This window comes from Malus domestica, chromosome 15 (genome assembly GCF_042453785.1).
Source record: "Malus domestica chromosome 15, GDT2T_hap1".
In the NCBI taxonomy this organism is placed as follows: domain Eukaryota; kingdom Viridiplantae; phylum Streptophyta; class Magnoliopsida; order Rosales; family Rosaceae; genus Malus; species Malus domestica.
This window is the reverse complement of record NC_091675.1, coordinates 15331119-15344245: the sequence shown is the minus strand read 5'-3', so window position 1 is coordinate 15344245 and position 13127 is coordinate 15331119. Positions and strand designations below refer to the sequence as shown.

Genomic DNA, 13127 nt, shown 5'->3' with positions numbered 1-13127 from the left:
TTTTTGCTGAATAATAAAGTGGATGGAGGAAAATTTTGTGGCCGTGTAAGGTGACTTCGAAGCTTGGAGATGAAGACTTGGGGACGGAGATCTGGGCCCAGTGGCCACAAACGAACCCTAGTTCTGAATCTGCGTAAATTTAATGGTTCAGACTCGTATTAACACGAAAATTAATCACGGATTTTTACAATTTTGGTCAAAGATTAAGGCAGATTACAAATATAAACATTAGGGTTAAAGTCAATGATAGAAGTAGGTTTTCCTCAACATGATGATACAACTATCCGTACTGGTATAGCAGCTATTAGTGCTTGAGTCACATGTTGTCCTCTACCAGTATGTGAATCACCTACAAAACTGAGGCCAGTTTCTACAATATGTAGACTGGATGCAGGTGCCCGAATGAGCAGGCGAGTCTCACGAACTAGGCCATTCATACACCTTCGAAAGCACAAGTAGACCATCACTCAGGGTTGAGTCTTTTCAGCCGGATAACCTGCGCCATGTTCTCTTTAACTGAATTCCAACATGATAGATCTACTCATCGTCTAGTTCATCAGGTACATGTAACTTCTCAATGTCAGCCTGTTGGAAGAGCAAGAGATGAGCCTCGGAGTAAAATGCGAATGAAAGATATGCTTGTGTTGCGATCAAAGCTACATGGAAAGTTATCGATAGTGGGTGTTAATAAAGAATAAGAAATATGCCCAAATCACCTTAATGGTAGCGACATCAGTTGCGGATGGTTTCAAATCCAATGCATAACCAAAATGAAGCATCGCTTTCTCGTGCATATTACGCCGCTTGTAGATTTTACCCATCAGAGCGTACACACTACTTTCACGAGGAGAATATTCTTTAACCTCCTCTAAGACTGCTAGAGCTTCATCAAATTTTTCTAAGCTCATTAGTATACTAGCCTTATGATACATGGGAAGTGGATTCTTCTTGTCTGCTCTAATAGCTTTCTCCATCATCACTAGAGCTTCTTCGCTTCTCTGTCAATCGAAACAAATACATTTCAGATAATTGAATAAAAAACAAGAACCAGTTTGTAAATAAGTAGACTTCCTGGAGCCACAATGTTAGAATGGATATGTAACCTTTAAAGCATGCAGTGCTGAGGCCAGATACGTCATAATAACAGAAGAACGTGGGTTAATTTGGAAAGCCGTTCGGAAGTGATGCTCTGAGAACTCAAACTTTTCTTGGCGATGATAAACCATTCCAAGCCCATACCAGGCGTTATAATGCCTTGCATCAATACGAAGTGCAGTCTGATAGCTCTTTATTCCATTCTCAAAATCCTCTAGAGCTACATATCTGCAGATAAGGATAAATCGAAGACAACAGTAACTAAATGATACAAGGTCAGAATTAACCATCAAATTACGGGAACGTCAATTTCATGCACTAAAGGATGGAAGGAAGAAAAAGGCTGTTTCGTACTCGTGACCACAAAGGGTATGTGCATATGTGAATCTTGAATTGACTTGAACTGCTCGCTGGAAAAATTTCAGAGCAGCTTCATGGTCTTTCTGCAAGCTATAGCAATTTCCCATTGCAACCCTGCAGTACCATTCAATAAGAAAGAAAACAAGTGTCTTTATGACCGACAACAGATACTTACAAGAAAACTGAGAATCTAATGCCGTATTATTTCACAAAATTTAGATATAGCTACCACGACTGAGGAGCTAAGCGGTCCGTTGATATCAGTTCTTGAGCCAGGTAACTTAACTTCATATCTTCCTTCAAATGCTGCAAAGAGCAAGAATAACTTTCAGTGCAGCAATCAAACAATGGGCACCCGGTTATACTATATGCATGCAGACTGAAAAATCATGAATAAAGATTAAAAAACCTGTTTCTCAAGAAAAGAAAATCAGGGTTTGGGGAAAACAAAAATCACACCATCTGTTTAACATTATAAGTACAAAGAATAACAGATACAAAAGTGTAGGAGTGAATTAAGCACCAAGCTCCATTCAGAATGATTGGCTGGAGTAAACCGACCATGTAATGTGTACAATAGACCCTCTTAAAAACACAACACACTTTTCCTAAATAGGAAAAAAGCGACACTGTTTTAATTTGAGATACATGATACATCACAGTGGAAACTCAGAATATATGATTAAATAACATATGCATGCCTTCCTTTAAACTATTAACACTAAAGTAAGGAGAAAGCTAAGCCAACAATGAAAATTAGTGCCAAGCTGAACTTAAGCAGGAAGCAGGATTAGCCGGACTGTGGAGCAACACTGACCATGCAATGTATAACGAAAGTATCCTCTGGAAACCACATCACTGTTTTCCAAGACATAGGAAAAAACAATTTTTTTTCAAATTTTTTTGAGCTACTTCAGTTTGGGAACTCACATAAAGAACTGTAGAATACATATCCATTCCTTCTAAACTGTAAGGTGATGCCTGACGAGCAAGACTGAAGGCCCGATCAGCTTCTGAATAGTCTATCAATTCACAGTAAGCTTTTCCAACCTGCAAATGAAAAATGCCAAAATAGTCAATTATATGCAAGTGTAGAATATGTAGGGACAAAAATCATTCAAGGGAGCAGCTGCAAGGGATTTAACTGGGTGAACATGAAATTATTGAAAAACATAGGTTTCAGTATTGAAAAATCATGAAAGACTATATGAAGCATAGCATAAGAGAGAAAGAAATATGTCTAAAGATGAGACAAAAGGGTGACAAGACAAATTAATTAAGTTCTGATGACAATGAGAAATCAACCAAATAGCAGAAATTTGTAAAATGCAGTGCAACATCACGTCTTTTTTATATCTGATGTGAAAGATATTATTTTCTTATTAGTTTTTGAAACTAGCCAACTAACTTATACAGAGTTCCACCAATCAGATGTTACTAGTGTGGAAGAAAAACAGCAGAAAATAGGTGAATGGAATCCTGTACTTGGTACATGAATCCAGTGCTGTGTACAAGGTCATCACTGCAGGAGACGATAGAAATACAGCCACGAAGTTTTCTATAAAATTTACCTGGGAAAGCACCCATCCTGTATTGTAATGCTTGTATGGAAGTTTGAGATAGACATCCAGTGCATCCTGCACAACACAGTCAATATTAGATAACAAAATACAACCTCAAACTAGAAAAGAAAAAAAAAATTATAATTCATTTTATTCCACAATAACCAAGCAGTACCTGGCATCTGTACATGCAGGAAAGTCTATAGCCTTCCCCGAGAGTTCTCAAAAGACTCAATAATTCTGAAGCACCAGTGGCAACTCTTGAAACATTGATAATACCTCCAGTACTTGACAAGGTTGCTCCTTCTTGTTCAAGATATCTGGCATCACTAGAGGGAGTGAAACCAGAAGCTACTGCCGCAGTTGTTGAACGGGAATCATCGAATGTCTCATTGCGCATTCCTAAATAGGACCCAAATTTGAAATTGACAACTATTAGCGGAAAATCCATTGGACACAACAAGCATTGAAGAATCAAGAGTATCCTTGAGCGGTAACATTTTACTTATACTATCCAGGAAATGCTATTAACTGTATATGAGCAAAGGAAGTGAAAAGACTTGAATCACTATAATGCAATTTGTTGTTCCTCTATAAACAGAAGAGAAGAAATAAAATATATTGTTGATAAAATGAGATATTGTCCTGCTAATCTCTATACGGTAGTGTTTGTACCATACTTAGGGCCTCTGTATTTAGATCTCGTATAAATACTCAGGGGACTCAAATGTAATTATGTACTAAATGAAGGGGCAAATATGTAATAAGTGAGGAGCCCTTATTCTATAAAAGGACTACTCACTCTCCTCATTAAGGAGGTCAAGATTCAGACCATGGGAAGAGAGAAAATGGGCTAGAGAGCACACTGCCTCTAGCCTTCTTGTATATTCACCATTCAGAGTGAAACAATATCAACATCAGTGTGGACGTAGCCCAAACATTGGGGTGAACCACGATACATCTTATGCTCTTTACTTTCTTGCAGATTCACGGTCGGATTTACGTTGTTCCAAGACCTCCCGGTTTTGTGCATCAACAGGTAGTATAGTTCACCATAAGACTGAGAAATGAGAAGATGCATCACCTTCATCAACATTTTCATTGGCCCATGGCTGCCCCTTCCGATTTGCCAAGGAACGCGCAACAGAGCTCAACTTGGAACTTCCAAGATATTTAGATGAATTGGTAGTTCCATTTCCGACTGTCACTGAGGCACTTGCATTAGTGTTGGTCCCTGCTTCAGCAGCAAGTCTATTGCTCCGCCGGTTGCCAGAATCAAAAGACAACCTGCTTGAAATCTGAAAAGAGAAGACATATAATCTCATTCAATCATTGACCTCAACCTTCCACAAACAACATGAAAATGTGACCAGGTAACAATAACATACAGACACAAGAAAACCCATTTATAACTAATTACTCAAATAAGGTGCCAAAGGCAATATCACCACCAAACAAATAACCTCATTGTAAGCCTAAATTAAACCACACAAACATGAAAGCATATATTATACCCACATGATGACGTACATGCAATTCACACAATACTGAACTACATTACTTATTCTCAAATGGTTAATTTATGTTAAAAAGGAAAAGTACAAAATCAGTGACATTAAGAATTGTATCAATGGAAAGAAACTTTACTTAAATTATGAATAAGTGGAGCCTGTACCTTGCGTAGTTTTCCTTCATCAACAAACTTTCTTCTGGGGGCTTGAATTGTAGAGTTCACATTTGACTTTGGAGAGCTATCAGTACCTGTGTTTAGGTTTGGGCCATTTGGCTGACCAATTCTACACAGAGCTGGTGGAGCAACACCTGACAACTGAAAACAGGGACAGATCAGTGGTCACTGGTTATACAACTTCATATTTTTATTTTGACAAATATAAGTTTCAATGTTTTATTTCAGGTGTCCACAAGCAACCTGAGGTGACAACTAAGTATATAATTGAGTGATTATGTCCCAAAGATTCTAGCATTGAATTTGTTTTATATCCGATCCTTAACTATAGAGACGCAGGTGTTTATACATAACAGCAGACTGCAGAACTGGATTCTCAAAAGTTTATATTCTTCAAAATTATCTTTGCTTTAAGGCTTTCGGAGATTTTTAAGGAGTATAATGAGTTCTTTTATGAATCTTGGTTAGCAATGTGGTTATTGGGGAGGTGTCTTAATTGGGAACCTTAGTTGCCTGCTGTGAACAATTTCAGCAACCAAGTTTCCTCAGACCAGCCTCTCCTTCCTCCTTTTGACCCATAATTTCTCCTACAGTCCAATGTCCTTTGTTAACAGGTTTCCAAATCCTAAAGCCAGGCATACCCATTTGTAGGCAATTTTGCACCTACCCTACGTTATTTGGTCTGCTTTACAACAAAGAGACCAAACTTATCAGTAAAGAAACCAAATACTTCCTTTCAAGACAAAAACTAACTGAAGTGATCCAGAGACACATAGTTACAAAGACAAAACAAACCTAATATCATTTGATACCAACAGTAAGATTAAGCAGTGGAAGAAGGGAAAAAGACAGCAATAAATGCAAGACTACTGGAGCAAAATTGGAGGGGAAAACTTATATATACCTGCATGGGCATTGGTGAAGGAGTGTTAAAGAAAGATGAACCAGAACTGCCATTTACAGGCTGACCAGAAGCTCCTCCCAAACTAACATGAGAACTTCCAGACATATCTCTTATATTATTTCCTTGAACATGTTTGAATTGTCTCTGGCTAACGTCTTCGGAACTAAAGTTCCTACCAGAAACTAAACTGCAGTCCTCATTCAGGGTAAGTAAACTTTGAGAAGCTAATCCATGATGTAGATACTGTTTTTGTATGGAAAGAACAGCAGCTTCACCGAAAACTACAGCTGCTTCTTCAGCAGAGCCTGAAACAAAGGAAAATATAAAGCTCAACTTAAATATGCATCTGAAGGCACTAAATCACCATAAATAATCAACACAGAAGTTTTCGATTTTGTAAAACCATTGATTAACCAGTTGCCGAAATACCATATTGTTTTCTAAGATGCCAAAATTTTATCAATAAAAAACATCAAAAGTAAATTGTGGACAAGGGGGCCACTCTGAAATTACATTCATAAAGAACAAAAAGCTCTAATCTGCCTAAACTATCATTTTCATGTAACACTGTACAGACCTAATACACACAGCTCTTCATATGCAGCCCACATACAAGGATCCATAGTCAAAGCCTGCTTAAAGTGATGGATGGCACTTTTCCTTCTGTCAGTATACCTACAACAATACCAATTATAAACAATAAAATCATGAGAGGCATCCATCACACATATATAATCTGATAGAGGAACAGAAAATGGGCATAATCATACAATCCAGCACACAAAAACTGTAAAACACGCAAATAGATACTTAAGCAGTTGCAAGATGATACACTACAAATTCCACCAAAAGGGAGCAAACCTAACTTAATATAACACAACAAAGTCCTCCATCCCAAGAAATATGCAAGCAGAGAGACAGAGGGATCAGTTTAGAAGAGGAAACTCTGCCTAACACTACTAGGAGGAAGAATATTCAAGCCTTAAGACCACAGAAGATATTTCTTGTAGGAACAACAACACTACTACTACTATTCACTTCTATTACATGGTACAGCCACATAAAAATAGATTATGTCAAGCCGTCATCACAAGCAAATCCATTTCAAGAAACTTATAAAGTATCCCTATAACAAAGGTAATGCATATACAAAAGCTCCAGAAGACAGGAGACAAACCTGTATATAAGCCCCAGAAGGTAATGACCAGCTGCGCCATTTGGAACCTACCAAAGGAATAATGAGCAAGTCATCCACTGTTTAGACCACATGAACAGGCTGAAAACTGAATACCAATAACAACATTTGGAACACTAAGAAAAGATTACATAATGTCTAAAGGGTACATGCCATTCCTTTCAACCCAGTTTATGTAGAAAAAAGTGAAATATATTTTAGGAAGCAAGACTTGAAAAATTAAATATGCAAGCTTTACTTTAAAATAATGCTCCAAAGAAAGATAGATTTCAATACCTCTGCACCAGGCTCATTAGCAGGACATAACGCTGCTTCTGCTTCACCAAGAAGATCCATCTGAAAGCATGATATTGCAAACAAGTAGCGGGATTGAGCCACTTGTGTTCCTTCACAAATCAACATAGAGACGAAGAGAGGTCCATGTGCATGAGAAATACTATGATGAAAAAAAATAACTTGAACCAAAAACCGGAATTGAATCTATACTCAGACAGTATGCGATATGACTTGCTTACCCTTTAAAATATGGTATGCAGCATAAGCTTGATTGCTTTGCAAGTAACAGCCAGCTAACAACTGTAAATTCGTCTGCAATATAACAAACTTCCTGTCAGCTTTCGAAAATCCCATAACTGATCCGATTAATGCTAACAAAAACAGCAGCACTGTAGACACTAAACCCCTTTAAGAAATCCCATTGTCAAAAAGCTCACACCTTCATCCTTCATTCCAAAAGAGCTACCATAATTATTTCCATCCACAGCTCCGATAATTCAAAGTTCATAAAAAAAATAAAAAATAAAAACCGAAAGCAAGTAATTAACCTTAAAAGAGAGCATTTTTTGCCAGAAAAAAAAAATGTGAACTCTGGGTAAATACAAATATCCAAAAAATTCGAAAGCAACAAAACCCTAGGTCTCAAATTACAGAACACTGAATTACTCAGGTATGAGTAAATTCCTCACGAAATGACAGGGAAATTAAACACGATGCGCCGATCAAGATAACAGAAGCGGTACTGTTCCCCCAAACACTAGAAAAAAGAAGAAATTTCGTTCCGGATACGCCATATTCCTCGTTTTCTCTTTCTTTCCTGGGATTTTCTCGGCAACCAAACAAGCAGGCGATGAAAGAAGGCGAGAGAGTGAAGGAGTGGGTGGAAAAGAGGTACCTCGGAGGGGAACTCGGCGCAGAGGCGTTCGCATACGAAAATGGCGTTTCGGTGCATGAAATCGCGGAGACTGTGCTGGACACAGTCTCGGAGTATCGCTTCCATGGCTGCTTGCTCTGATTCGGAGAGGGGAGAGAGGGGTTTTGGTTTTGGGTTCAAACCAGGGCGGCACGTGTGATCTCCTGATTTCAAATCACGCGTCAGGCGACATTGTTTTCCGTTTTATTTATTTATTTTTTCCTTCTATTTTTCTTTGATTTCAAAATTACGTCCCAAAACGAAATAAAGCAAAAAGCGGATAATCTTGTAACGGTCAAGAATAAATAATTTTCTAGTTATTTTTTGTCAAAGAAATAATTTTCTAGTTATTTAACGTATTTGATTTGAATTGGATTGTGGGTTGTATCTACTTTTCCATCATGCATTTTTTTGGTTAATATTGTATTTTAAGGCGAGGGGATAGTTCATACCTGAACACACTAAGTTGGAAAATAAATCCCTAGTCATCAAATGAATTTATCAATTATTTGTTTCGTACCTATTAATAAGGGTACAAAGCCGTTATTATTTTTACTCTAAAAAAGCTATACAAGGTTAATTTTGTTATTTTAAAATTATTTTATGCTGATGTTAACATAAAATTAATGAAACCCCAATACTAAGGTTTTTGTGAAATAAATTTAAAACGATAGGAGTTGTTTGTGATATGTTACAAACTTGAGATAATTTTGTAAAAACACAAAAATTTCATGAGGTGTATGTGTATTAACTTATCTACTTCGAAACTTTCTTAAGTTTGTATACTTGAATCTTTACCAATCTGAATTTCTGTAATCTCAATTTTAATTAAATCAAACTTTGAAATTTATACCTCCAACGAGTTCCACCATTTAATGTGTAGGATTGAAGATATCCACTTCAACAACCAATAAGCACTTGAGAGATATTCCTCAACAAATGTTGAAGTTAAAAAGGTGAAAACATCATTCGAGAAAAGGTTTATTAGTCGAAATACTCCATGAAACTGTCATTGAATCTCAATTTACCTCATAAAATTGGTTTTGTCTTACTTTACCTCATGAAACAGACATTTTCAACTCTTTTGTCTCACTTTATCCATTTATGTTAATGAACTGTTAAATTTAAGGGTATTTTAGACATTTCATTTTTTACACATTTATTTATCTCTATCCTACACGCTAAACAAGTCTCAATTTCATTTTTGACAACTCTAATTCAAACGCATAAATTGTGGGCACTTTTAAAAATAAATTATTCATTCAATAGAAAAATTCCGAGCAACAAAATCATTGTATCAACCAAAATAAGAGTTACATTTGTTCGTAGAGCATCACTCGCAAGATATCCATGTATTGACTTGAAACTTTGCATTTGAAAAATATTCATTACAACAAAATCATTATACCATTAAGCCATCATATCCAAAATACTTCACAAACCAAACAAATTATTAAAAGAAAATGTGCACAGTTTGAAATAAAACTTCACATTGTTGAGCACTGATTCCACTAGGCAAGAGCTTGTTCAAACTATGCACATTTGCTTTAAATGATTTTTTTGGTTTGGGAAGTATTTTGGGTAAGATAGCTTAATTGCATAATGATTTTGTTGTAATGAATATTTTTCAATTGCAAAGTTTCGAGTCAATACATGGACGTCTTGCAAGTGAAATGACTCTACGAACAAATTTAACCCTTATTTTGGTTGATACAATGATTTTATTGCTCGGAATTTTTCTATTGATTGAATAATTTATTTTTAAAAATGCTCAAAATGTATGCGTTTGAATTAGAGTTGTCAAAAATAAATTTGAGGCTTGTTTAATGTGTAGGCTAAAGGTAAATAAATGTGTAAAAATTGAAATGTCTAGAATACCCTTAAATTTAACATACCATTAACAGAAGTGAGTAAAGTGAGACAAAATAGTGAGACAAAACCAGTTTCAGTGGGCAAATTGAGACAAAACTAATTTTGAGGAGTAAACCAAGACTTAATGACAGTTTCATAGGACATTTCGACTAATAAGCCTTTGAGAAAAGAAAAAGAAAACAAATATGTTCAACCAACAATATGGATATGTCTTCAACTTGTTAATTATTGTTGCACAGTATAAGTGTCTAATAGGTGTGAAGTTTTATTACAAAAGATTTCGGATTGATGAGTAGGAGGAGAATATTTAAACTCTTATTTTCTTCTTTATTCTACCGATGTGGTATATTTCAACACACTTCTTCACATTAGACCTAACGAGTGGGTTACATGTAAAAAGATCCATATGTCAGTAATCACGTGGAGTCCAGAAGACTCACCTAACAAATGAGGCCAAGCGATCTACCATCATCGCATGCGCCCAAAAGGACCTATCACGTGGAATTTCGAGCCTAGAACTAATACCATGCGCGTGCGCCCAAAAGGACCTATCACGTGGAATTTCGAGCCTGAAACTAATACCATGTTAAATTATCAAAGAGACAGACCAAATGCCCACTTTCAACAACACCAATCCATACCCAACCTGTTAATTAACATTTATACAACTTAACATGTGTGAAATTTTATCACAAGATACCTCTGTAATATTTTCTCTTAATTTTTTAGCGTCCAATCAAATAATTAAAGGGGATGAAAGGTCCGAAATTAAATGGTAAAAATGGTGTGCGGAGCGCCACCCGAAAAAAAAACCAACCAAAAAAAGCGCAAAACGCAACCTGGCGAATACCGTACACTTCAATGGCCGACCAGACTTTAGCGCCACCGCCGGATCCGAATCCCGAAGAGCACGACGATCAGACGGCGGAGGATGATTCTTCCTCGACGGTCCTCGACCTCACCAGTTTCCAGCTCCATGACCTCGACTCGGTCGAGTTACCGCCGAGTCTAACTGAGTTAGACCTAACTGCAAACCGCCTCACCAGCTTAGACACTCGGATTGCGAACCTCTCCAACCTCAAAAAGCTGTCACTCCGTCAGAACCTCATCGATGACGCCGCCGTCGAACCGATATCCGGCTGGGACGCCCTCTCCGGTCTCGAGGTAAATAAAATTAAAACGTGATTTACTTGGCGGTTTGTCTGGTTCCCGGGAAAATAATTAAATGTGATTTTCGTGGCGGTTTTGTTTGGTTCCCCGGGAAAATTAATTAAAATGTGATTATCTCGGTAGTTTGTTTGGCTACCGGGAAAATAAAATTAAATGTGATTTTCTTGGCGGTCTGTTTGGTTCCCGGGAAAATTAACAGTTTTGAGGAATGCAGGAGTTGGTGCTGAGGGATAATAAGTTGGGGAAAATACCAGATGTTAGCATATTCACGAAGCTTCTGGTTTTCGACTTTTCTTTCAACGAGATTACGTCGTTACATGGATTGTCCAAGGTCACCAGTACCCTCAAGGAGCTCTACGTATCGAAAAATGAAGTTACCAAGATTGAAGAAATTGAGCACCTCCATGAACTTCTGATTCTCGAGCTCGGTTCGAATCGATTGCGGGTTAGCTCTCTTGAGCATTTGAGATTATGTACATGGAAATTATTGATAATGTAGCAAAACTAGCATCCGGCTTGTTAAGATTGTACGATGAAATGTGAAATCAGGTGATGGAGAGTTTGCAGAACATGACAAAGTTGCAGGAGCTGTGGCTGGGGCGGAATCGGATTAAGGTGGTGAATTTGTGTGGGTTGAAATGCATCAAGAAGCTGAGCTTGCAGAGCAATCGGTTGACTTCAATGACGGGATTTGAGGTAAATGATTGGTTTACCGTGATTTGTTTGAGGCAGAAATCTCAAGTGCATTTGTTGTATAAATATTGAAACTTTCTATCGCTCCACCTTTTGCAGGAGTGTGTTGCTCTAGAGGAGTTGTACTTAAGCCATAATGGTATTTCGAAAATGGAAGGCCTCTCAACGTTAGTCAACCTTCGTGTCTTGGATGTATCAAATAATAAGCTAGCATCGGTGGAGGGTATTGAAAACCTTACAGTGTATGTAACAGACCCCTTTGTTGCTATTCGTTTGATGTTGTTTTGTCTTGTCTATTCTACCCTTTAATGGGAATCTTGTGTTACAGGTTAGAAGATCTATGGCTTAATGACAACAGCATAGAGTCACTTGAAGGCTTTGCCAAGGTTGTTGCTGGTTCAAGAGAGAAGCTCACTACCATCTATCTCGAAAATAACCCATGTGTATGTTTATCTGTAACTTGCAGATGTAATATATAAGTTTTACTATCGTATTCTTTCAACATGCTTAGATTTGTTTAAGGAAGTTTAAAAGTAGTGTGTTCATAAATGCTAAGCGGCTCATGCTTTAAGTGTAGTGGCGAAACACACATGTTTATCGAGAGTGCAATATCTGGGTAGAGAAAAAGGGAAAATCCCGTAGGCTAAATTAGCTATGATATATAATTATATATACATGTTTATATCTTCTAGGGCTTCATGTGCAGTAGTATGTGATTGGTTCTACATCTTCCTTCTTGTGTTGATATGATTTTTAAGTGTGTCGGCAAATGTCTTTCATACGCTTTAAGGTTATTTATATTTGGTCTTTCATCTCCTATTTCAGGCAAAATCTCCAAACTATGCTACTGCCTTGAGACAAATCTTCCCAAACATAGAGCAAATTGATTCTCATGTATTTTCTTAAAAAGTTTTTATGGCTTCAGCTCTCTCAACATAATTATCATGAAGCACAATGCACAAAACCGCGATGTAGGTATTCTTTCTCGACTATTTATGCTATCCCAGTTATTCTAGCAGTACCTCCTTAAAATGAAGTTTTATTTGTAATATTCTGAGTTCTCATGGATGTTGCTCGCAGGCAAACTGTGGTTTTGGAGGCCGCTTCCGGAGTGCCAGAGTGCTGAATTTCAAATGAATAGAGATAAATTGCTAAACCATGGATGGCTCAAGAACTCACTTGGAAAATAATTAAAACGATATTTTCGTGTTGTTTGCTGAGGTTGTTTTGTGTCATGTAAACAACCCTCCTCTTACTATTTTCCATCTCCTCGAACCGAGTTTAGGCGTGTAATACATCATTTTTGGATGCCGAGCGAGAATGTGCTTTTGAACTTACAGCTTTAATAACAGTTTTACTTCTCCATCAACCTCCACATTCCCATTTCGTTGTTGATCTAT

At 37.2% G+C, this 13127-nt stretch overlaps 2 protein-coding genes across 3 annotated transcripts; one reads left to right on the top strand and one right to left on the bottom strand.

Annotated features, from left to right (window-relative positions):
• Window positions 1–134: 134 nt before the first annotated feature.
• On the bottom strand, window positions 135–8192 carry LOC103428328 (cell division cycle protein 27 homolog B-like). The gene is made up of 16 exons (XM_029094489.2): window positions 7975–8192; window positions 7319–7391; window positions 7080–7189; window positions 6786–6832; window positions 6186–6283; window positions 5609–5913; window positions 4693–4845; window positions 4102–4315; window positions 3193–3419; window positions 3027–3092; window positions 2386–2505; window positions 1685–1761; window positions 1450–1569; window positions 1104–1323; window positions 717–998; window positions 135–585 (listed from the first exon to the last, which is right to left on the bottom strand). The coding sequence occupies exons 1-16, from the start codon at window positions 8077–8079 to the stop codon at window positions 538–540; spliced, it is 2265 nt and encodes a 754-aa protein (XP_028950322.2). The 5' UTR covers window positions 8080–8192; the 3' UTR covers window positions 135–537.
• Window positions 8193–10635: 2443 nt separating this feature from the next.
• Window positions 10636–13096, top strand: LOC103420379 (protein phosphatase 1 regulatory inhibitor subunit PPP1R7 homolog). Of its 2 annotated transcripts, none has more exons than XM_008358443.4 (7): window positions 10636–11028; window positions 11249–11479; window positions 11584–11730; window positions 11827–11969; window positions 12056–12170; window positions 12553–12698; window positions 12808–13096. In XM_008358443.4, exons 1-6 carry the CDS (start codon window positions 10726–10728, stop codon window positions 12631–12633), a joined length of 1020 nt encoding a protein of 339 aa, XP_008356665.3. In that variant the 5' UTR covers window positions 10636–10725; the 3' UTR covers window positions 12634–12698; window positions 12808–13096. The 2 variants fall into 2 exon arrangements, with proteins under 2 accessions (XP_008356665.3, XP_008356664.3); XM_008358442.4 differs by having other exon boundaries at window positions 12553–12702.
• Window positions 13097–13127: the final 31 nt, after the last annotated feature.